The sequence below is a fragment of the Triticum urartu genome, chromosome 5 (assembly GCF_003073215.2).
Source record: "Triticum urartu cultivar G1812 chromosome 5, Tu2.1, whole genome shotgun sequence".
NCBI classification, from domain to species: Eukaryota; Viridiplantae; Streptophyta; class Magnoliopsida; order Poales; family Poaceae; genus Triticum; species Triticum urartu.
Window position 1 is genome coordinate 376210923 of NC_053026.1, and position 23467 is coordinate 376234389.

Genomic DNA, 23467 nt, shown 5'->3' on the forward strand with positions numbered 1-23467 from the left:
GCCGATCTGTGGGAGCCGTCCATTCGTCCATGATCAATTGCATGCGCGCGGCCACATGCAGTGCATTACTACTACGTCTCGCAGATCCTCGCCGTTGCGACGCCATCAATGGCCTTCATCGATCCTACTTTAGGTACTACGCCGTTTATTTGAGCAACCTAACCATCGCTGTTGATGTAGGGTACATGCATTGCATTCGCTCCTCACTCTTTCGGTAGTAAGTGGAGAGCACAGTGCTCATATGATATGGTGCAGTAGCAGTACCGGACCTACATCTTTGTCTCTGATTGGACGGACGTGTGCCGCGGATCTAGCGATAGGGTTCGTGGACCATCTTCTTCTGCCTCGGCCGTACGTAGATCAACAAGATTCAAGAGGGCCAACTAACAGTCTGACAAATCGAAATTAGCTGGATGTCAGTCGCCTGAATCTGAAATTTAGGTCATTTAATTTTTTTTGGGAAGGAAGCAGCAGCCGCGCGGAGCACCGAGGCTGCCGACAACGGCGCCGGGGCAAGCGACAGCAAGGCCCGGGGACTCTGGCAAGGCCTCCGCCAGGAATGAGCCGTAGTCGGTGTCAGCCGACGGAAGCGAGTATGAAACTTGACGCTTCCGGGGTGGGGGTGTAGGGCTCACCGGAAAAATCTTGTGCTTCACTGGTTTAGAAAGATGCCCGCGGGGCTGGACGGCGAGGCTGGCGCAAGAGCGCCGGCGGCCGCGGGTGGCGGAAGTTGGCGGTTCGGTCGGTGGTACATGGGGCGGTTTGGGCAAGAAGAAAGGGAAGGCAGGCGGTTGAAGAAGGCCATCTGGCCGTTGGTTTTGCATCCGAGGGCTGAAAATGAATAGAATGACCCAAAATCAGTTTCCAGTCAACTGATCAGTGGTCAATCCCTTACTAAATCAGGTTGCCTCTCATTTGTTCGTAAATTTTAAGGGGCGTGTTACATGCCGGACGGCTAAACTTTTTCAAAGATCTGCCAAGTCGCGGCCTGCCTGATCGGGAGATGCTCACCATACAATTGTATCTGTGCGCTCATTTTCTCTATTTCGCTCATTGCAAGAAGACGCTTGTTGCAATTGCAACAAGACCCTCGTTGCAAAAAAGCATCATCTTCTCGCGGCCGTCAACATCGCCATTGCCAAAGGTTTGATATTTTTTAAATCTTTTGATACTCTTTTGTACTTATTTGATTAATGAAAATCGATGCTACAATTGTTCTACGGCCCTGAGCCTAAAAAAACATCACCAACATGACCCTTATTGAGCCATGTCTACGGTCATTGCAACTCTTGTTGCGATTGCAACATGGCTCATGTATATCCGTCCGTGGCCAAGTCCGTTGTGTGCTATGGTCGCAACACCGACAACATCACCAGAGTAGTCGTTGCGTTTTGCTGGCTACTGCTTGCTCCTCGCTGTCGTCGCCGCTGCCGCCGCTGCTGCTCGCTGTTGACAGAAGGAGATGAGGGATGGAGACGGAGGATCATAAGGTGCCACCACCACGTGGAGACTGTTCTAGCTTGGTCAGGTCTATGCGCTTGAGAGACAGTGACTCTATGGCCGGAATTTCAAGGCATCAACCTCCACAATGCCTCTCCCTGAGTGGGTCTGGATGGACAAGGCAAAATGGGAAAGAAGAGAGATAATATATGGACGGTGCGAGAGAGAGAGGGGGGATAAAAGGAGGGGAAATGTTCAACATCAACCGACTGAAAACAATCGACATGTTTGTCACCTCCTTTGAGCGCCACGTGCCCTCAAGGCCCCACTCAAGGAAACACGAGACATGCCTTTTTCTCTAGAAAACAACATGTTCCACTCTAAGTTTCTCATCTATATGTTTTCTACAACATTATCTATGTGGCAAAAGTTCTACCAAAACACTACCCTTGTTGTAAAAAAAAAGGAAGACAAAAAAAAAAAATCCCGCAACACAACCATGTTGCAAAAAAAAAAAATCCCGCGACACAATCTATGTTGCAAAACAAAAGTCCCACAACACAATTTACGTTGTAAAACAAAATTCCGCAACGCAAACTATGTTGCAAATGTTTCTGAAACAAGATCTTTGCTACAAAATAGAAGAAGACGTTCAGTCGCTAGATTGATCAGATATGATGTCCCACGAGACGACAAATCTTTTAAAAATATCCGCATGTCGACGCGTAGCAGGCTCCAGCATTAAGAAAAGACGCGTGGCGGGAAAGGAGGAGGTTGACACAAAAAATTGGTCGACACATAGCAGGCCCCATTAAGAAGAGACACGTGGCAGAAAAGGAGAAGGTTGACACAAAAAAATTGGCAAAAATGCTACGCCTACATACAACTTCTATGTAACCTACGCAATCCCCTCCCCCACTAATCAAACTGCCCCTGCCCTCCCCCCCCTCCCCCCCCTCAAGGGTGGGCCCGCGTCCCCAACTAATGGCCAATAAAAATCTGCCAAATCAGCTCATACGCAGGATACGTAACACACATTATGTAGGTTAGCATTGCTGAAAAATTGGGTACCGTCACGTGATCCCAAGCGTTTCCGAAATTTCAATTGCAGCATCAAAGTGTCCAGTTTTAGCACAACATAACTAGCTGAAACTATACGTAGCAAGGTTGAGACGGCCACTGAATCTGAATGTTTGCTTAAATAAAGACGTATTACGTGACTGGAATGAAAATACATCATCAGCGTACTTAGAAGAAGCATCTGGTCATCGATCGATCGAAATATGACTATGCAACCACTTAGATAGATAGATCACGGTGGAAACAGCACAATTTATTCTTGGCCGATGGATCGACGGCGACGTACGTACGGTACGGGGGTCGGGTGTCTCACTGCTTCTTCTGCTCCTCTTGCTGCTGCTGCTGCTGCTCGGTGGGCTGGGGCTGGTAGTTCTGCCTGCGCGGGGTGGGCACCGGCAACGCCGCGGGGTAGCGGTGCGCGCAGCCGTTCCAGGGGTTGTCGGCGTCGGGGCCGGAGTCGCGGAGCGCGCGCCAGACGACGCTGCAAGCCTTGAAGCCGGTGCCGAAGGCGAGCATCCAGAGGCGGTCGCCGGCGCGGACGCGGCGCTTGGCCTCGAAGTAGGCCAGCTCGTAGAAGACGAGGCTGCTGGAGGTGTTGCCGAAGCGGTGCAGCGTGGCGCGCGCGGGCTCCACCACCGCCGGCGCGAACCCCAGCAGCTTCGCCACCGTGTCGATCACCGCCTTGCCGCCGGAGTGGATGCACATGTGCTCGAACGCGCGCTGGAAGTCCGGCACCAGCGCCGCCGCCGCCTTGGGGTTCCCGCCGCTGTACGCCCACGCCACCCGGTACACGTACCTGCATGCCCAACCACCACGTGCCCACGCGTCCGGTGAGACCCCATGCACCGAAAAAAGTAAATGTTTGAAGCTTCGCACCATGCCGGATCGATCTTGATGAAATTCATGTCGATGCTCCGTGGTAAACGGACATTAAACAACGACCATACAGTGTCAACAAGAATGGGAAAAAAAATGACCGTGCATGGTGCATCCATTGAAGGCCAGGCTAGAGATTCAGAGTGCTCACGTACGACTCCATTAAGTTTTGCTACTGCTGCTCTGAAGATGCATGTGGGGTGTGGGTGTGGGTGTGCTACGCTTGCTATAGAAAACCTCAAGTACGTACTAGCAAGTATACGCCATTAATTAAGTTTGAAGCTATGCCTCATATGCCGAAACCAAAAGTCAAGTCCACATCTATACGTGTGTGCAGAATACCGCAGTAGTACTGTCTATGCAATTCAGGAAATGGAAAGCATCGTCCCAAAGCTCGGAAACTAAATTTAGGCCATAGCGCCAAAATCAGCAAGGAAATTAAAACCCTAAAAAAATCAAGTTTAGGCTATTTCTTCATTCGACAAACGCCAACTAAGCAATATAGGTCGAAATCAGTTCTTACTAATAGAACGAGAAAATGAGATATCTTCTACTACTCTTTTCTCTATCTTGTTTCCATCCGAATGCTTTTTTACTTTGGCACAATACAACGACATAACAACTAATTACCCAAGCGTCGCAACAAGGACGTACATATTCTAGTGGTTCAACATTAATCATGTCCGACATAAATCTTACACTCGTCATATTGATAAGATCTGGTTTGAGTATGGGTGGGTGAGGCAAAGGAAAGTTCTATTTTAGGTGAGGTTTTAGTAAGATTTGATTAGATTTGGGGGGAAGGCAAGGAAAATTTTGATTTATTTGAGGTTTTGATAAAATTTGATTTAATTAGATTGAATTAATGCACGACGCAGGGAGGGGGATCGAGGGGGAGGGAGTTGAACGTACCAACATTACAATTTCCAACTCATCTTTAATAGTGAAGATGTTTTTATCCGTGGTTATGTACATCAATCAATGCACATGCCAGTGACATCCCTTTTTCGAAAAAAAAGAAGAGGTCCCTGTTTCTTTATGAGGATCTCTAAGCTAGATGCCTAGAGGACTTTATTTTTTGCCCCAGCAACTGCATCCATGATTGAAAAAGTAACCCGACTATATGGTCCCATGATTGATCTTCTTAAGTTTCCCATGTTCTTTTGTTGCACAATGTTTCAACATGTAGTAGTAATTCGTTCCACAATGTAGACTCTAGCGACTAATTAAAGTGTAAAATGCCAATGTCATAGTCTTTAGTGATTCTACAACTTAAGTAGATCCACCCGCAAAAAAAAATACACCTTAAGAAGATCAATGGATACTAAGGTTATAGGCTCAACTCTTAATGGATAAGTGAGGGTGTAAATAGAGGCAACATCACCAAAAATGCAATGAGAGTGTTTAAAACGACCTACATTTTGGTTAACCTTGACAAACCTAAAAAGAATTACGTTTTGGGTGCGACTATAAGCCATGATGCCGTGGAGAAACACCCCTGATTTTTGGCCGCGTACTGTTTGTCGATGCTTGTTCGGTCATTCCTCACAAGGTCGATACATCCAATAGTTTTATGTTGCACAAAATTTTTGCGCGCATCTTTAGATCTAGAAACGTGAAACTGCCAAGAATGTACATTTGCAAATGAAAAATTACAAAGTTTCAATAATATGCAACCATCAAGTTAAGTTTGATATAAAAATATGGTTAGTCACTTACTACCTCTGTAACAGAGGTATTAGGGACACTGCCGAGCTCATATTGAATTTGTTAAAAAGAAAAAGGAACTCGTACTGAACAGTGATTTTTTTTCCTCTTCTTCTCTTCTTCTAAAAAGAGCATATGCATTAGATCATGGGTGGATTTTATTTCAAGGCAGGTAGAAATTAATACTGACGTAGGAGCATTGCTGTGTTTAGGTGAAAAGTTGTTTATACAGTGGCAGTGTTGCAGCGATACCACAGTAGTAATAAAGTTTTACTGGCCCCTGGAAAAATATGGACGGTGCAGTAGATATGTTAAATGCGCGCGCAGAGGTGGGAAGCGTCGCGACGTGGTAGCACGTACGGTACCTGAGCAGCTCCGAGACAGGGAGCACGTAGGGCGCGAGTGTGGCGATGTGGCTGCGGAGGCCGGCGCCGGCGACGCGCACGAGGTCCTTGGTGAGCGCCACGCCCACGCCGCCGTCCTCGTCCTCCATCTGCACGGCGGCGTTGTACGCCGCGTCGTCGGCGCCGTGGTGCGTCCGCAGCGTGCGCATCAGCTCGTACTTGGCGTCGGCCCGGCGCGCGGGCACGTCGGTGACGAGCGCCGCCGCGCTGCCGACGCGGAAGATGCAGTTGGTCACCAGCATGTGCTTGTTGTTGCCGAAGTACCAGTTGAGGCTGGTGTTCTCCGTCACCACCACCAGCGCGTACCCCGGGCGGCGTTGCACGCGCAGCTGGCGCGCCGCCATGTCGATGCCCACCGTGCCGGCGCTGCACCCCATCCCGGCGAAGCTGTACACCTTGACGTCGTCCCTCATCTTGAAGCGGCGCACGATCATGGACGCCAGCGACGGCTGCGGGGAGAACATGGAGCAGGCGACGATGAGGACGCTGACGTCGCGCGGGGAGACGTCGGACTTGGCCAGCAGCTGGGACACCACGGTGAAGAGGCCCTCCTCGGCCTCCTGGATGGCGAAGGCCAGCGTCTTCTCGAACTTGCCGGAGAAGATGAAGGGCGGCGCGAAGGTCTCCTGCCCGAGGCCGGACTTGCGGAAGATGAGCCGCATGAAGTCGGCGGTCTCGTCGGTGTAGCGCTTGGAGCGGAGGCCGAAGTACTCGCACACCTCCAGGTTGCACTGCCGGTCCGCGTCCGGAAGGTGGCAACTGTAGTTGAGCAGGTACACCGGCCGCTGCCGCCGAAGAAGGCGCCGGAAGACGGTGACGACGAAGGCGAGCGCCGAGGCCACGAGTGGCACGAGTGTGTGGAGTGGGAGGGCGCGGAACGACGACACGGCCGCGGCCATGGACGACGACATGGCCGAGAGCTAGAGGCGCGGCGTGGTAGGGACTAGGAAAGGACTCTGCTCGCAGGCTTTGGGTTTTGGAGTGAAACAACATCTCTTGTATTTATAGGCAACAAGCCAAAACCCATAGCATGGCAAGTGTAGTGTACTAGTGTAGACGCATATATATACTTGGTGTATTAGACCATATATATATGCAACTAGAATACAATCTGGATTTTAGGTGAATAGTTCCGTCCCCTGTTGGTGTCCATGGCGGATACCACGCCCAGTTGGTGTTCGGTGAAATGCTAGCGAGCTTATTCTGGATCACTTAGATCTGTCCTTGAAAAGGTACACTTAGAAGCGGCTCTAAATTCTGGATCACTTGGACCCTGTCCCATTTCGGTGATGACATGGGCATATCCTAACTATTTTTCCTATCCATGCAGTAATCCCACATTAGCAAGTCATGCATGTTAGACATAATCTTTTTTCACTTATATATCCATGTAATCATGCCACATCAGCAACTCATACTTGTCCGCCCTAAGTTATGCTTTTGCATTAATTTTTGTGTTGTCATGGATAATATATATGCTGGAGTCTTGGAGCATACCTTTGTTGTTCACGCTTCAATATTCTTGAGAATTTGATTCCATCAACTTAAAAAAAAGGTTCTTATACATCATTCTGCTGCATGCTTCCTATGTCTTACTGTTTTTTTTGCCTTTGCATTAGTCTTACTTATTTTTATAGCATCAATTTATGCATTTATTTTACGAAAACACTAACGCCCACACGTGTGGGCACTAGCCAACTCAACCACACGACTCCATCTCCGTTCAACAGTTTCTGCACGAATCTTGGCACGTTTTGGGTGATTTTGTGTGCCACATAGGACAACTCGCGTGTGTGGTGTGTGAGAGGGTTCGCCCACACGCCGGTTTCCTCTCCGTGGTCAACGGTTGCCACTCGGGGGCCTCTGGTGGAACTGCTTAGCGCCCGCACGACTCGCCCGGCTGCGGTTGCCGTCAACCACGTCTCGCACTTTGCCCCCCTTCCTTCACGGTTCCATTTACTCGCTCCACTTCATTACTCACCCAACCCACCGCACAGTTCATTCGATTGGAAGAGAAGCCGAGAGGAGAAGGCGGAGGCGGAGGCGGAAGAGTCGACGGCATTCGCGGCCGTCGGTGGGACTCGCCGGACCGGAGCGTCTTCGCCGGAGTGCCTGCAGATTGAAGGTAACGCTCCTTCACACGCTCACATTCCTTTGCCTGCATTCCCCCATCTCGTCCGTGGACAATGTTCCGCTCGAGATTCATCAAGATTCCGGTGGATTCGCGGTGCTCCGGTGTTCCAGTCGGTGGCGGAGTCCCGTGCTTGCCGTTTTGGGTGGTATCGCGTAGTTTCGTCGCCGCCACCGTGGCAGTCAGACCGGTATGGCTCGGCCTGTCCACAGCCACATCCTGGTTCTGCGTTGCGATTGAGCCGACGTTTAGTTGTTGCTAGTTATGTATTGCATCGAAATGCTATTTGCGATCACTGGGGGAAGTTTTTCATTGTTGAATTTGAGGTTATGATAGTTGCTAATGAACCCTAGATCTAGGTAGTTGTATTTTCAAAGTGCAGTATGAAGGCAGGCATGGCAGTTTCAGCAATTATCTGCACTGGATGGCAACTAATTTCTGATCAACTGTGTCATTTGCCACAAATATGCTTTCCATGTGGCAACTATTTTTGTGAACACACTATGGCCGTTGCCATGCTGCAAGTGTAGTATGAAGGTAGCCATGACAGTTTTCAGCAACTATATGCAATGGATGCCAACTAATTTCCTGATCAATTGTGTCAGTTGCCATCAAATATGCTTTATATGTGGCAAATTTTTTTGTGAGCACACTATGGCTGCTGACATGCTGTAGGCAGCATAATGTGGCAACTTTGCTATACTGTAGATTCAATTTTTGTGTTTTTAGCAATGCTGATTAGTGATATCTGAACGTATTTGGCTGTATTACACGACAACTCATTTTTAATATGAGGCCAGTGTGTGAATTGCCACATTACAGGTTGTCTAGTGGATGTTGTCAGCACTTTTTGAATTGTCTTCCATCTTAACATGGAAATTTCAACCTAGTACATTTTTCCTTTGAACATATGACAACTCATTTTTTATATGAGGACAGCGTGTGAGTTGCCACATTACATGTCTACATAGTGGAAGGTGTGCTCATTTTCTTTGTACTGTCTTGTGCTAACATGGCAACTTGAACATTTTTGTGTAAGTGCCTTATGATTTGTACATTTTTTCAAGTAGAGCCAATGTGTTTAGTTGCCACTTTTCTTGTTGGACAATCATAGGGGGGTGTGGGTATTCCTATGATATTGCCTAGTCTTTTTGTCACTTTTTCAATTTGAGGCATGTGACAAGTACATTCTGTTAGGTGGCAACTGCTTCATTCATAAGTTCATTTCACCCTGACATTTTGATTTTGTTCTTATCTCAGCACAATGGCTCGCAACGACCATCAAGACGATGATGATGACTTCATGGAGTTACCGCAACAGAATCGCGCAACTGGATGGACAAAAGATGGCGATGAGGTAACTTTCCACCCCCCCATATGTTTTTGAATGTCACATTGAGTTTGCAATCGTCTGTTAGGAACTAAATTTTCATGATACTGAAACATGGCAACAAATCATCATTTTTCTGTTATGCAGAAGAAGAAACATTGTCGCAATAGGGCTTCGCAAGAATGCCTGACCATAATGACCGAGGGCTTTACTGACGAGCAGAAGGGAGCTGCTGCTGAGATGGGGATGCAAGCTCTGATGGATGTTCGGTGCAAGAACCTAGTAAACCCTGTATGTGACTGGCTCGGTGAGACTTACGATCCTGCCTCCAGGGAATTTGTTATTCCGGGACGTGGAAGACTGCCATTTGATGAGGAATCAGCGTTCTTCACTATGGGTGTGCCCCGTGGAGAAATCAAAGTCCCGTATGAGGTCAATAATAAGATTGAGAAAATGTTGTTTGCCCGTTTGTTTCCTGGGATGGCATCCATGCCGAACACGACTGTGCTGGCAACTTCGCTGGAGGGCATGAAAACTCATGGCGAGGTTTTTAAGATGAAGCTCCTGATGTACCTGATATCAGCTGTTTTTGCGCCTACCACTTCTCTTTGCTCAAGCAACAAGTGCTTCCCCATCCTGGTGAATGATCTATCTCTACTCATTTCTTCCTTCAATCTATTGAATCTGATGTCGTCTGTAAGCTAGTCACTGCCAGTTTTTTGATGTTTTCCTCATTTTTGAATGCTGATGTGGCAACTTCTTGTCCTGAAATTTATGTCGTGTAGGAGAAGCTGAAAGACATGAAAAACATGAATTGGTGTAAATTCATTGCGGACTTCCTACATGACGCACTCTCAAACAAGATGTTCCAGAAGGGTTGTCGACTCCATTTAATGGTATTTTTTCCGTAGTCCTTTTTGCAAACACTCTTACCATGTTGAATGTTTTCCCAAATAAAACATGTGAGTTGTTGATTAGTGTGAACCGTACAAGATCATGCATGGAAACCCGTTTTGTTTTTTATGTGATTTTTGTTTACGTGTGAAGGCGACTTCTGTTTGATCCATGGCATCCGTGGTTGCTGCCTTCAATGCAATAGCATTTTTCAACAACACACACACAAAAAAATTTCATTTCATACATCCACTCTCTGTTTCATACAATATGCATGGCAACCATGATGTTAACCTTCTGGCAAGTATCATTATAACAGGGTGGCAACTGCCAGCATAGCATGTGGCAACTAACACATGACAACTGGATTTGCTGCACTACGTCACTTATATTTTGTTGCCATGTTGCATTTTTCCATTCGGCAAGCACATGGCAACTGCAGTTCAACCCACATGGCAACTGTAGTTGTTGCCACATGGCAACTGTAGTTGTCAACACAGATAGATGGCACCTCTTCATTTTTTCATCCCATTCAACTTGATGACTAAAGGAATATGCATTATCTACTCTTTTTCAACATAGGGTGATGGCAACTGACATATTGTTCTTTCAAATTGTGTACACCAGCTCATGTACGTGGATCGTCTTGATCTATCCACCGTTGATTTTACTGGGATAGGAGGCCCGCCACCTGCACATAAGTTTGTTGTCTCGGCGTGGACGTACAATGCTGTCAAGGCTGTGCTCGTCGCAGACAAGATAACTGATACGAAATATGGGAAACTACAGGTTAGTTCTGCCTCCTTTCTTTTTGCACGGCATTTTTCAATTTTTGATGCTGCATAACATATGAAAAAATACCCCATACGGCAACCATCTTGCGGCTAACAAGAGATGAATACCTTGTTAGCCATGTCTGTCTACGCATGCCACCCATGTTTGACGCCACATGGCAACTCCGCCATCCGTGTTGAAACTTCTATTATATCCCTCTTTTTTGCAATACATGAACCGTTAGTTAGTGTTCCTTATTCTCTCTCTTACATCCTAGCTGTTTTTCATTATTTCCAGCTGATGGCCAAGCATGCTATAGACTACAGTGTGTTTGGTGGGCCACAAAACTTTGACAAGTGGATGGATGTGCACTCAGCTCTATCTTGTCCTGCTGAGGTAATCACGGACTTTTATTTTTGTTTTTTCAAGTTGTTTTTCTCTTTCTTATTTTCTTTGTTGATATATCTCTATGGTTGTTTTGGTTTCTTTTGATCTTGCGCACGTGCCTCTAATATGGTTTGTTACTGTCACTTTCTTGTTTCGTGCGCAGGTGAGGGCACCTGTTGAGCATCTAATTGAGCAGTTTGCTTCCGGAATGACCGGCTTGCTTGGGAAGTTGGTTGAGGGTTGGACGTCCCTTAATGGCTCGGACAGCGACGCGGTTGCGAGGCAGTTCACTCCATTCGTTGCAGAACGGACACATCGGCCAACCGATTGCCGTGGCCGGTACGACTACAACAGCTCTCAGGAGCTTCCTGACACGCAAGATGATCTAGATGGAGATGATGGTATCGACAAGGATGATGGCGATAACATGGAGGACGTGCAACATGACCCCGATGACGATGAAGATGTTGAAGTTCGTGCAGGCGGTAAGAAGGACAAGGCTGCACCAGATGCCCCCCCCCCGGAGAATGTCAAAGACCGGACAGTTGCAAGAGACAAGGTGGTGTCGCCCTCAAAGAGGGGCAGGGCTCCAGAGGATGTTGGGCAGGGCTCTGCTGGCAAGAGGTCTAGGACCGATCCCTTAGCTGCTAGGAGGAGGTTCTACATCTATTTACTGTTTTGTTTGTCTCTCCTTTTTAAAATACCGACCCTTTTTTTCATTTGTTTGCTGAGCATGGCAACGATTTTCATGTCTGGCACTTGCTACATTTTTTTGCCATCTCTTTATACATGTAGTGAGGCGACAACTGGTGGACGAGCAGTTATGAAGAAACAAGCTCCAACGCCAACCCGTGTTTCTTCCCGATTGAACAAGGGTGCCCCCATTGCTGGTGACACCCCTTCCATTAGGTCGTCTCCTCGTACAACGACGTCCAACACCGGGGATCCTGTCGTATTGGCAAATGTGAGGAAGACAGTCAAGAAGTAGGTTATCCCTATTTTTTCATTGTCATAGTGCTACATTTTTGCCTGGTGCATTGTACATAATATACACCCTTTTTCAGTGGCAACTGTTGTTCTCTCATGATCTTTTTTACTACATGTCATCTCATGTTTGTTCTGCATGGCAACTGCTAGCTAGGCCACATGGCAATTCTTATTCCACTTACATGGCAACTACTAGCTAGGCCACCTGGCAATTCTTATTCCACTTACATGGCAATTCTTATTCTACATTGTCTTATGTGCTCATCCCATACCTAGTTCTGAAATGACAGCTCTAGCACATCACACATTTTTTCATTTTTCAAGATGGCTACCATGGCAACTATTTTGTTTAATTTTTAACAATGTTCACGTGCTTTTTTGCAGGGTGAAGAAGACTACCACACGCGTGACCAAGCAGAACCCCAGAGACCCACTCGAACGCATACACTCAAAGCTGTCGACAGGTGGCAACTCAGATTCTCATGAGGCGCGAGTCGACAAAGCTGCTGCTGCACCGTCCACTGCTCCCACTAGCTCTGATGCAAGCAGCCGACCATCTCCACCGGTTGCATATGTGTAGGATACAACAACAGGCATCCGTACATCTGGGAGTGATGAGTCCGTATCTGCCAGGACTGCCGAGATATTGCCCACTCTGCTAGCAATGAAGGATGCTGCTGTGAGCCACGCCACCCGATCAGCAAGTGTTGAAGTGGACGCCCCCGAGATCAACCTAAGCAAGGAAGATTCCTCCTCATCTGATACGGATTCCAAGCGCGTGGCTGATGGCACTTCTGCATCCACGAAAGAAGGGGCTGAGGCGACAGTTCAGACTGATATGCCATCCACAGGTGAGAGTCTTGGCACAACAGCTCCAACTTCTGGTGTTCCAGAGGTTGCTAAGGCGACCGTATCGCGAGCTGGTCTTCCACCTAGGCGTCGTAGCCCCCGCAAGCAATCTGCAGATATACCCAATGCACCAGTGATACGTCTCCATCATATCTATAATTTTTGATTGTTCCATACCTATATTCTACAACTTTCATATACTTTTGGCAATTTTTTATACTATTTTTGGGACTAACATATTGATCCAGTGCCCAGTGCCAGTTCCTGTTTGTTGCATGTTTTTTGTTTCGTAGAAAATCCATATCAAACTGAGTCCAAACGAGATAAAAACGGACGGAGATTTTTGTGGAATATATGTGATTTTTGGGAAGTGAAATCAACGCGAGACGATGCCCGAGGGGCCCACGAGGCAGGGGGCGCGCCCCTGACCCTCGTGGCCACCCCGTAAGGCGGTTGGTGCCCTTCTTTCACCGCAAGAAAGCTAATATCCGGATAGAGATCGTGTTAAAACTTCAGCCCAATCGGAGTTACGGATCTCCGGAAATATAAGAAACGTGAAAGGATAGAATCTCAGAACGCAGAAACAGAGAGAGACAGATCCAATCTCGGAGGGGCTCTCGCCCCTCTCATGCCATGGAGGCCATGGACCAGAGGGGAAACCCTTCTCCTATCTAGGGAGGAGGTCAAGGAAGAAGAAGGAGGGGGGCTCTCTCCCCCTCGCTTCCGGTGGGACCGGATTGCCACCGGGGGCCATCATCATTACCGCAATCTTCACCAACAACTTCATCGTCATCATCACCAACTCTTCCCCCTCTATGCAGCGGTGTAACCTCTCTCTTACCCGCTGTAATCTCTACTTAAACATGATGCTCAACGTTATATATTATTTCCCAATGATGTATGGCTATCCTATGATGTTTGAGTAGATCCGTTTTGTCCTATGGGCTATTTGATGATCAAGATTGGTTTGAATTGCATGGTGTTGTCCTATGGTGCTCTCCGTGTCGCGCAAGCGTGAGGGATCCCCGATGTAGGGTGTTGCAATACGTTCATGATTCGCTTATAGTGGGTTGCGTGAGTGACTGAAACACAAACCCGAGTAAGAGGGTTGTTGCATATGGGATAAATAGGACTTGATGCCTTAATGATATGGTTGGGTTTTACCTTAATGATCTTTAGTAGTTGCGGATGCTTGCTAGAGTTCCAATCATAAGTGCATATGATCCAAGCAGAGAGAGTATGTTAGCAGCAAGGCAAGTAACACTTTGATCATACCTTCTACTACCCAGTTTTATTGCATTAGATCAAACCTCAAACATTGCATGATTAGGATCTAATTAAATTGTGGGATGGGAAGTAGTTGAGGTAGTACCTATTACCTGTTTATTATCAAACCTTTGGGAGTTACTTCTACGTTTGCTTATATTGCTATGCTATGCTAGTAGACGTGGATTGGGTGAGTGATATCCATGACAGATAGATTGTTAATTAATGGTTTATCTAAGGTGGCAACTTAAATACACATCTGGGTGGATTGAGGCACCTGGGTATTCCAGGATTGCCTGTTTTCTTTTGGACCGCCACCCAGGCTCAAAGGGATCATGAGATTATTCATGCTAGAAACTTCCGTGTGCAGCCACAAGCTATCTATGGGCTCTAGCATAGTTGACTAAGTTAGTTGTGCGAACTCTTACAGTGGTAGACTAGCAGATGTAGGGGATGTAGGTGGTACGGTCTACCCATCGTAAGGTGCTAGCGCTTCTGAAAGACTATGTCTCGGTCATCCGTTTCTCAAACACCATGTAGTGCGAGAATCCCAACGGAGGAGATCGAGTCTTGTGGGGAAAAGTGCGCAAACCTCTGCAGAGTGTATAAACTAATCATGGTTAGCCGTGTCCCCGGTTATGGACATCTTGAGTATCTAGTACTTGGATTATCATGTGAATCTCAACATGTTACTATAAAATTAAGTTTGATGGGTATGTTTAATGATGTTTAATTGGGATTGAGAATGCTGTCAACCATTCTCAATGTTTAACAACCACCATGATAGTTAAATAAATTTATTTCTTTGCAGTAGGGAAAAATTGGCTTTTCGCAAAACTGTAACCATAGAGCTTTCCACCAGCCAAATATGCATATAGAATAGTTGTTTCATTCCATTACTCTCTATGTGTTACATTGCCAGCATATTCCATGTGCTGACCCGTTTTCGGGCTGCAACGTTAATGTTGCAGACTTTTCAGACGACGATTAAGGAGTTTTAGGTCGTGGTTCTATACTCAGTGATGCCGTTGGAGTTGATGGACTCACTTATCTTCCAAGCACAGAGATCAGTACTGTGTGGTGTCAGCATTATTGATCCAGGGATCACACCAGAGCACAGAGATTGGACCGTTTGAGGTCTGGTCGCTACAAGATGGTATTAGAGCACATGCTGAATGTAGGACACGACCACTAAGCTAAAGACCTAGATCACTACTCACTCTCTTCTCTTCTGACCTCTGATCTTTTCTACTCTTTAGGATGGCGGATGCAAGGAACAAGTTCACGCAACCGGATGAAGATACACCCTTTGGACGTCACTTGAAGGAAGTCACTAGATACCTGAACATAGGAGTACCAAGCTTCACCGGAACCTACAATGCCACTTTACCTGAAGAAGAGCGCTGGATGGTTCAAGTTCAAGTTCCAGGAAGGACGTTCATGCCAGTCACTGAGCCCATAGAGTTTTCTTTTGATGCATGAACTTGGAGTCTAGGAAAGAGCATGTCAGCTCACATTGCCATGGGACGCATTGGAGAAGTCTACCGCAATAATCTCAAGGATACTATCTACCAGATTTGTGGACGCCGAGATGAGCACTGGGAGATGATCAGCACCAGAAAGGATAGATCAATTGCAGCTTTTATCCAGGAGTTAAACCAGCACATTCGATGTCAGGAGAACCAGATGTGCACCGACATGATAGACCTGAAGAAGGCAAGGACAAGAATCAAGGAACTAGAGGAAGAACTCAAGGCTACACGTGAAGATTATGAAGAAGAAATTGAAGTGTTAGTGGATAACAATGCCGACCTAACAAAGAAGATCGGGATATTTATGGGAGGCCCTACACCAGTAGATGAAGACGAAGAACTCAAGGAGATTCGCCCGGAAGACTACATCATCATCAACGACACCGACTCGGATCTAGATGATAGCGATGATGACTATTTTGATGAAGCCGGAGTAGATATCATGGAGTCTGCAACCGAAGAATATTTCTAGTAGACCACCTCATCAGTAGTAGTAGTCCACCATGTAAATACAGTAGTCTGAGCACTTTTGCGATAGTTAGATCGATTGTATGCCCTTGTTTGATTGAATGAAGTGAATTGTTTGCTTTTGCCTCATGTGCATATGGGTAGTGTTTTCTCTTTATACCCCCTCTATTCTTAAATCTCATCTTTTCTAAACCCTCAGATGCCTCCGAGACGTGACCCCGGATTTACCTTTTCACCGGAGCTCACTCAGTTGATCCAGCAGCAGAACACATTGATGCAGTTGCTAGTCCAGAATCAGAATCAGGGGAACAACAACAACAACCCACCACCACCAGCACCACCTGTTGATCACTTAGCCCGTTTTCTTAGGCTGAATCCGCCGGTGTTTTCCAGTAGCACCGAGCCGATAGTAGCAGATGATTGGCTCCGCAAGACAGCTAGAGAGTTGACCACAGCAGGGTGCACGGATGCGGAGAAGGTGAAGTTTGCCGCACACCAGCTTGAAGGACCAGCAGCATCATGGTGGGAGAATTTCACAGCCACTTTCCCTGTCGACACTGTCACATGGGACCAGTTTCAGCAGGCTTTTCGAACTGCCCATGTTTCAGCAGGAGCTATGGCCTTGAAGAAGCGAGAGTTTCGCAACTTGCGCCAAGGAGGACGGACAGTTGACCAGTATGTGAAGGACTTTAGTAAATTAGCACGTTATGCCCCAGATGACGTTGCTACGGATGCAGCTAAGCAGGAGAAGTTTCTGGAAGGACTGAATGATGAGTTGAGCATGCAGTTGATGGTAGCAACCTTCAACAACTATCAGGAGTTGGTAGATCGTGCTCTTATGATTGAAGGGAAGCAGCAGCAAATTGAAAATCGTAAGAGGAAGTATACACAAGGAAAGTACAATTCAGGAGCTCAGCAAAAGCCACGATTTACCCCTAGACCGGGAGGACATTTTCAGCAAACCCATGGAGGAGGTAGCTCGCACAATCACAATGGCCCCAGGAATGGTAATGGTAATGGAGGAAGCAACGGCCAGAACCGTACCAACCCATCAACCCCAGCCAAGAAAGACCTAAGCCAAGTCACTTGCTTTAAGTGCCAGAAGACCGGACATTATGCTAATGAATGTCCTGAATCACAAAATGGAAATAGCAATGGAAGCTCTGGGAAGAAGCCGAACCCTTTCAACAGGGGACAGGTGAACCACGTTAGTGTGGAGGAGGTTGAAGAACAGCTGGATGCAGTAATCGGTAAGTTTTTGGTTAAGTCATTTACTGCACTCATTCTTTTCGATACTGGTGCATCACATTCATACATATCCAGGGGATTTGTGGATAAGTATAAACTGTCAACCCAAGCCCTTAGGTCACCCATGTTAGTAACCTCGCCTGGAGCAGAATATATGGCTAGTCTATGGTGTGATCGGTTACCATTAAGGATTGGTAACTATGTTTTTCCCTCAGACCTAATAGTATTGGAATCCCAAGGATTGGATGTGATATTAGGCATGGATTGGTTATCAAAGTATGAAGGGAATATTGAATGTGCTAGTAAGTCAATTTTGCTTACCACCCCAGAAGGAAGAAGGATCAAGTATGTATCATGACATGTGCCAAAGAGGACTCAAGTAAATTGCTTAACAGGAGTTGTGCAGGAGGAAGTACCAGTAGTAAAGGATTTCCCCGAAGTATTTCCAGAAGAGTTGCCAGGCATACCACCGGATAGAGATATTGAGTTTTTGATTGAGCTATTGCCAGGCACAGGGCCAATATCAAAGAGACCATATAGGATGCCTGCAAAGGATTTGGTGGAAATTAAGAAGCAAATTAAGGAGTTAATGGATAAAGAATATATTCGCCCAAGTTCTTCACCTTGGGGATCGCCAGTACTTCTAGTGGAGAAGAAGGATGGATCGTTAACGATGGTTGTCGATTATCGAGGATTGAATGAAGTAACAATCAAGAACAAGTATCCACTACCGATGATCAATGATCTGTTTGATCGATTGCAAGGAGCTAAGGTATTTTCCAAGATCGATCTGCGATCAGGATACCACCAGTTGAAGATTCGGGAACAGGATATACCCAAGACGGCTTTTACCACCAGGTATGGGCTGTACGAGTATACCGTTATGTCATTTGGTCTGACTAACGCACCTCCCTATTTTATGAACATGATGAACAAAGTGTTTATGGAGTTCTTGGATAAGTTCGTCGTAGTGTTCATTGATGATATCCTGGTTTACTCGAAGAATGAAGAGGAGCATAAGGAACATTTGCGTTTGGTTCTTGGAAAGCTTAGAGAACACCAATTATATGCCAAGTTTAGCAAATGTGAGTTTTGGTTGAAGGAAGTTGGATTTCTCGGACACGTTATATCCGGAGAAGGTATAGCAGTAGATCCCACAAAAGTTGATACCGTGACCAAGTGGGAAGCACCAAACACCGTGGGAGAGATCCGGAGTTTTCTTTGGACTCACAGGATACTACCGGAGGTTTATTGAGAATTTCTCAAAGATTGCGAAGCCTATGACGGAGTTGTTAAAGAAGGATACCAAGTTCATATGGACGGAGGAGTGTGAGGCTAGTTTCTAGGAGTTGAAGAAACGCTTGGTTACTTCACCAGTGTTGATTTTGCCAGACCAGACCAAGGATTATGAGGTGTATTGCGACGCTTCACGTCGAGGACTTGGAGCAGTGCTTATGCAGGAAGGGAGAGTTGTTTCATATGCCTCACGACAGCTTAAGCCTCATGAGTTGAATTATGCTACGCATGATTTGGAGTTAGCAGCCGTAGTGCATGCACTGAAGACTTGGAGACATTTTCTGATTGGAAACCATTGCGAGGTGTATACGGATCATAAGAGTTTGAAGTATATTTTCACACAGAAGGAGTTGAATATCAGACAAAGGAGATGGTTGGAGCTCATCAAGGATTATGATATGAGATTGCATTACCATCCCGGAAAGGCTAATGTAGTAGCTGACGCATTGAACCGTAAGAGCCATGTCAATACACTAATGACGGGAGAAATACCAAAGGAGTTAGCCGAGGATCTTCGTGAGCTATGTTTGGAAATAGTTCCGAGAGGCTATGTAGCAGCATTGGAGATTCAGTCCACATTGATGGATAAAATCAGAGAAGCCCAAAGGACTGACAAGGAGATTGTTTCTATTAAGGAGAAAATTAGCAAGGGAAAAGCTAAGGGATTTCGTGAGGATGAGCACGATACCTTATGGTTTGAAGACCGTGTCTATGTACCAAATGATTCGGAGATTAGAAAGCTCATTCTGCAAGAGGCCCATGATTCACCATATTCGATTCACCCAGGAAATACCAAGATGTATTTGGATTTGAAGGATATTTTCTGGTGGACCGGAATGAAGAAGGATATTGCAGAGTACGTAGCAGTTTGTGATGTATGTCAGAGAGTGAAGGCAGAGCATCAGAAGCCAGCAGGATTGCTACAACCATTGCCGATACCCGAATGGAAGTGGGATAAGCTAGGCATGGATTTTATTACAGGATTGCCCAGAACATGTTCAGGCTACGACTCGATATGGGTTGTAGTCGATCGTTTGACAAAGGTAGCTCATTTCATTCCAGTGAAGACTACCTATACCAGTGCAAAGTTGGCAAAGATATACATGACCAGGATCGTATATCTGCATGGAGTTTCCAGGAGCATTGTATCAGATAGAGGAACCCAGTTTACTTCAAAGTTCTGGAATCAGTTGCATGAGACTTTGGGAACCAGACTAGAGTTTAGCACAGCTTTCCACCCGTAGACAGATGGACAGACTGAGAGAGTCAACCAGATCTTGGAGGATATGCTAAGAGCTTGTGCGCTAGATTACGGATCTAGTTGGGATGAGAATTTGCCATATGTAGAGTTCTCTTACAACAACAGCTACCAAACCGGTTTGAAGATGGCCCCTTTCGAAGCCTTGTACGGAAGGAGGTGCAGGACCCCATTGTCCTGGGATGAAGTTGGAGATCGCCAGTTGTTTGGACCAGATCTGATAAAGGAATTTGAACAGAAAGTGAAATTAATTTGTGACAGACTAAAGGTAGCTCAATCTAGGCAGAAAAGCTACGCAGATTCTAAACGCAAGGAGACAGTTTACGAAGTCGAAGACCGAGTTTATCTTTGAGTATCCCCACTTCGGGGAATAAAGCGCTTTGGTGTTAAGGGAAAGTTAGCGCCACGATTTGTAGGACCATACCGAGTATTGGAATGTATGGGAGAAGTGGCCTACAAGTTGGAATTGCCCGAAGGATTGTCAGGAGTTCACGACGTGTTTCATGTATCCCAGTTGAAGAAGTGCCACGCGGAGATGGCTGACATACCGCTGAGAGATACGGTACCACTGGAAGCAATTCAGTTGGACAGTGATTTGACCTATGAGGAGAAACCAGTTAAGATTCTAGAGTATGCCAGTCGAGTCACCCGCAGCAAGGTTATCAGGTTTTGCAAAGTTCAGTGGAGCCACCACACGGAGGATGAAGCCACTTGGGAACGAGAGGAAGATTTACTGAAAGACCACCCTCACCTATTTTCTAGCCAACCCGAATCTCGAGGGCGAGATTCATCTTAAGGGGGGTAGGTTTGTAACATCCCAAATTTTCAATTTGGAATGTTATACACTAGATCATCATTGCATATCATATTTACTGCATTTTGGTTGATCCTAGAAATTTTTCGCAACTCAAGGACCCTCGGAGAGAGTTGGGGATTTCGTTATTTTCATATTTGAGTTGTCTCAAATTTTGAAAATAGGATCATTTGATTTTATTTATTTTATATTCAATAATTTCTATTACAAAAATATGAGAGAGGAAATAAAATGACTTTCCCAAAATAAAGAAATATTGAGGATTTAAAAAAAATCAAATAAGATTTTATTTGGTTTTATTTGCTATTTTATTTGAATTTAGGAAAAATGTGTGTTTTTCAAAATTGCATTTAGGCCCCCAAATAGATGTTCATCCTGTGCGGCTTGATTTTAGAAGCCGGGAAAAAATTATTTCGGGATTTTTGGAGTCCGTTTACTATTTCTTTTATTTGTTTTTGTGCGTGGAATTAATTTAAAAAAACGCGAACCGACTTCGGGCCGTACCCGAGCGGGACTCCGCCCGAGGGGCCTTTATAAGCCGCCCGACCCGAGCCACCGAAGCCCATCAGCCGCCGCAGCCCGCCCCGCGCCCTAACCCTAGCCGCTGCCGCCCGCGCCGCTGCCCCGCCGCCCGCACCGCCCGCCGCCGGAGAAGCCGCCGCCGCCACCGACCACACCCCGAGGTTGACCCTGCAGCCTTTTTTTTAGAAAAACCGCTCGGTTTTTCCGTGGGTTTTCGTCGGTTTTTTTTAGTTTCCGTTTTTTATTAGATTGGTTTTCTTTTCGGTTTAGTCTATTTAGTGAGCGTTCGCCCGTTCGTTCGTTTTAACGAACATGTTCGTCGTTTAGATCCAGTTAACAAACGTTCGTTCGTTAAATTGTTCGTTGTTTTCTTTTTCTCGGATTAAATCCGCGATTTTTCTGATCGCGATTTCTGATCCGATTTTCGTTTTAGTATAACTTCTCGCTCGTTTATCAGAATCAGGCGATTCAAGCGCTTGGAGTTTCATCTCGAAACCCTCTTTCCGTTTAACCAACTTAAACAAGTTTTTGTTTCTGTAAAAATTGCCCTAGATCCAGAATAGTAATCGAAGCCTATTTCTTTTGCCGTTTGTCTTTCGTTGCTTCGTTCGATTTGATTCTTTTTGCCAACCGGAGTTCTTAAGTTGAACTTTCTGGTTAAGTCTCTTATTTGAGTTTTACCTGTGCATTAGTTGAGTACTTATTGTATGCTTTTTTGTTTGCGATAGAGTACCCGGAGTGCGCCGGCTGTTACTTTGAATCTCTAGGTTTCGCAGATCATCAGCAAGGCAAGTAACACTTTGATCATACCTTCTACTACCCAGTTTTATTGCATTAGATCAAACCTCAAACATTGCATGATTAGGATCTAATTAAATTGTGGGATGGGAAGTAGTTGAGGTAGTACCTATTACCTGTTTATTATCAAACCTTTGGGAGTTACTTCTATGTTTGCTTACTATTGCTATGCTTTGCTAGTAGACGTGGATTGGGTGAGTGATATCCATGACAGATGTGAGATTTTAAAATCAATGGTTTACCTAAGGTGGCAACTTAAAAACACATCTGGGTGGATTGAGGTACCTGGGTATTCCAGGATTGCCTGTTTTCTTTTGGACCGCCACCCAGGCTCAAAGGGATCATGAGATTATTCATGCTAGAAACTTCCGTGTGCAGCCACAAGCTACTATGGGCTCTAGCATAGTTGACTAAGTTGTGCGAACTCTTACAGTGGTAGACTAGCAGATGTAGGGGATGTAGGTGGTACGGTCTACCCATCGTAAGGTGCTAGCGCTTCTGAAAGACTATGTCTCGGTCATCCGTTTCTCAAACACCATGTAGTGCGAGAATCCCAACGGAGGAGATCGAGTCTTGTGGGGAAAAGTGCGCAAACCTCTGCAGAGTGTATAAACTAATCATGGTTAGCCGTGTCCCCGGTTATGGACATCTTGAGTATCTAGTACTTGGATTATCATGTGAATCTCAACATGTTACTATAAAATTAAGTTTGATGGGTTTGTTTAATGATGTTTAATTGGGATTGAGAATGCTGTCAACCATTCTCAATGTTTAACAACCACCATGATAGTTAAATAAATTTATTTCTTTGCAGTAGGGAAAAATTGGCTTTTCGCAAAACTGTAACCATAGAGCTTTCCACCAGCCAAATATGCATATAGAATAGTTGTTTCATTCCATTACTCTCTATGTGTTACATTGCCAGCATATTCCATGTGCTGGCCCATTTTCGGGCTGCAACGTTAATGTTGCAGACTTTTCAGACGACGATTAAGGAGTTTTAGGTCATGGTTCTATACTCAGTGATGCCGTTGGAGTTGATGGACTCACTTATCTTCCAAGCCTTCCACTGTTATCGTTATTAGATGGCCTTAAGCCATATTTATTGTAATGAGTTCTCTTTTGAGACACTCAATGTAATAAGTGTGTGATTGATACTCTGTTATAAATCCTTCAAGTACTGTGTGGTGTCAGCATTACTGATCCAGGGATGACACCGAAGCACAGATATTGGACCGTTTGAGGTCTGGTCGCTACAGATAGCTAGCATGATGTTTTCATGGCTTGTCCGTTTTTTAATGCCATTGCTACGCTAGATCATTGCACATCCCGGTACACCGCCGGAGGCATTCATATAGAGTCATATCATTGTTCTAGTATCGAGTTGTAATACCGAGTTGTAAGTA

General features: G+C 45.8%; 1 protein-coding gene across 1 annotated transcript; it reads right to left on the minus strand.

Annotated features, from left to right (window-relative positions):
* Window positions 1–2620: 2620 nt before the first annotated feature.
* LOC125509131 (3-ketoacyl-CoA synthase 17-like) lies at window positions 2621–6516 on the minus strand. Its single transcript, XM_048674020.1, has 2 exons — window positions 5469–6516; window positions 2621–3316 (listed from the first exon to the last, which is right to left on the minus strand). The coding sequence occupies exons 1-2, from the start codon at window positions 6416–6418 to the stop codon at window positions 2830–2832; spliced, it is 1437 nt and encodes a 478-aa protein (XP_048529977.1). The 5' UTR covers window positions 6419–6516; the 3' UTR covers window positions 2621–2829.
* Between the last annotated feature and the right edge of the window lie 16951 nt (window positions 6517–23467).

Bases quoted from the DNA above. Each gene is read 5' to 3' on its own strand.
- LOC125509131 (XM_048674020.1), bottom strand. From the start codon at position 6,418: ATGTCGTCGTCCATGGCCGCGGCCGTGTCGTCGTTCCGCGCCCTCCCA. The intron at 3,317-5,468 runs GTACCGTACGTG...TTGGGCATGCAG, and splicing joins CCTGTCTCGGAGCTGCTCAG to GTACGTGTACCGGGTGGCGT.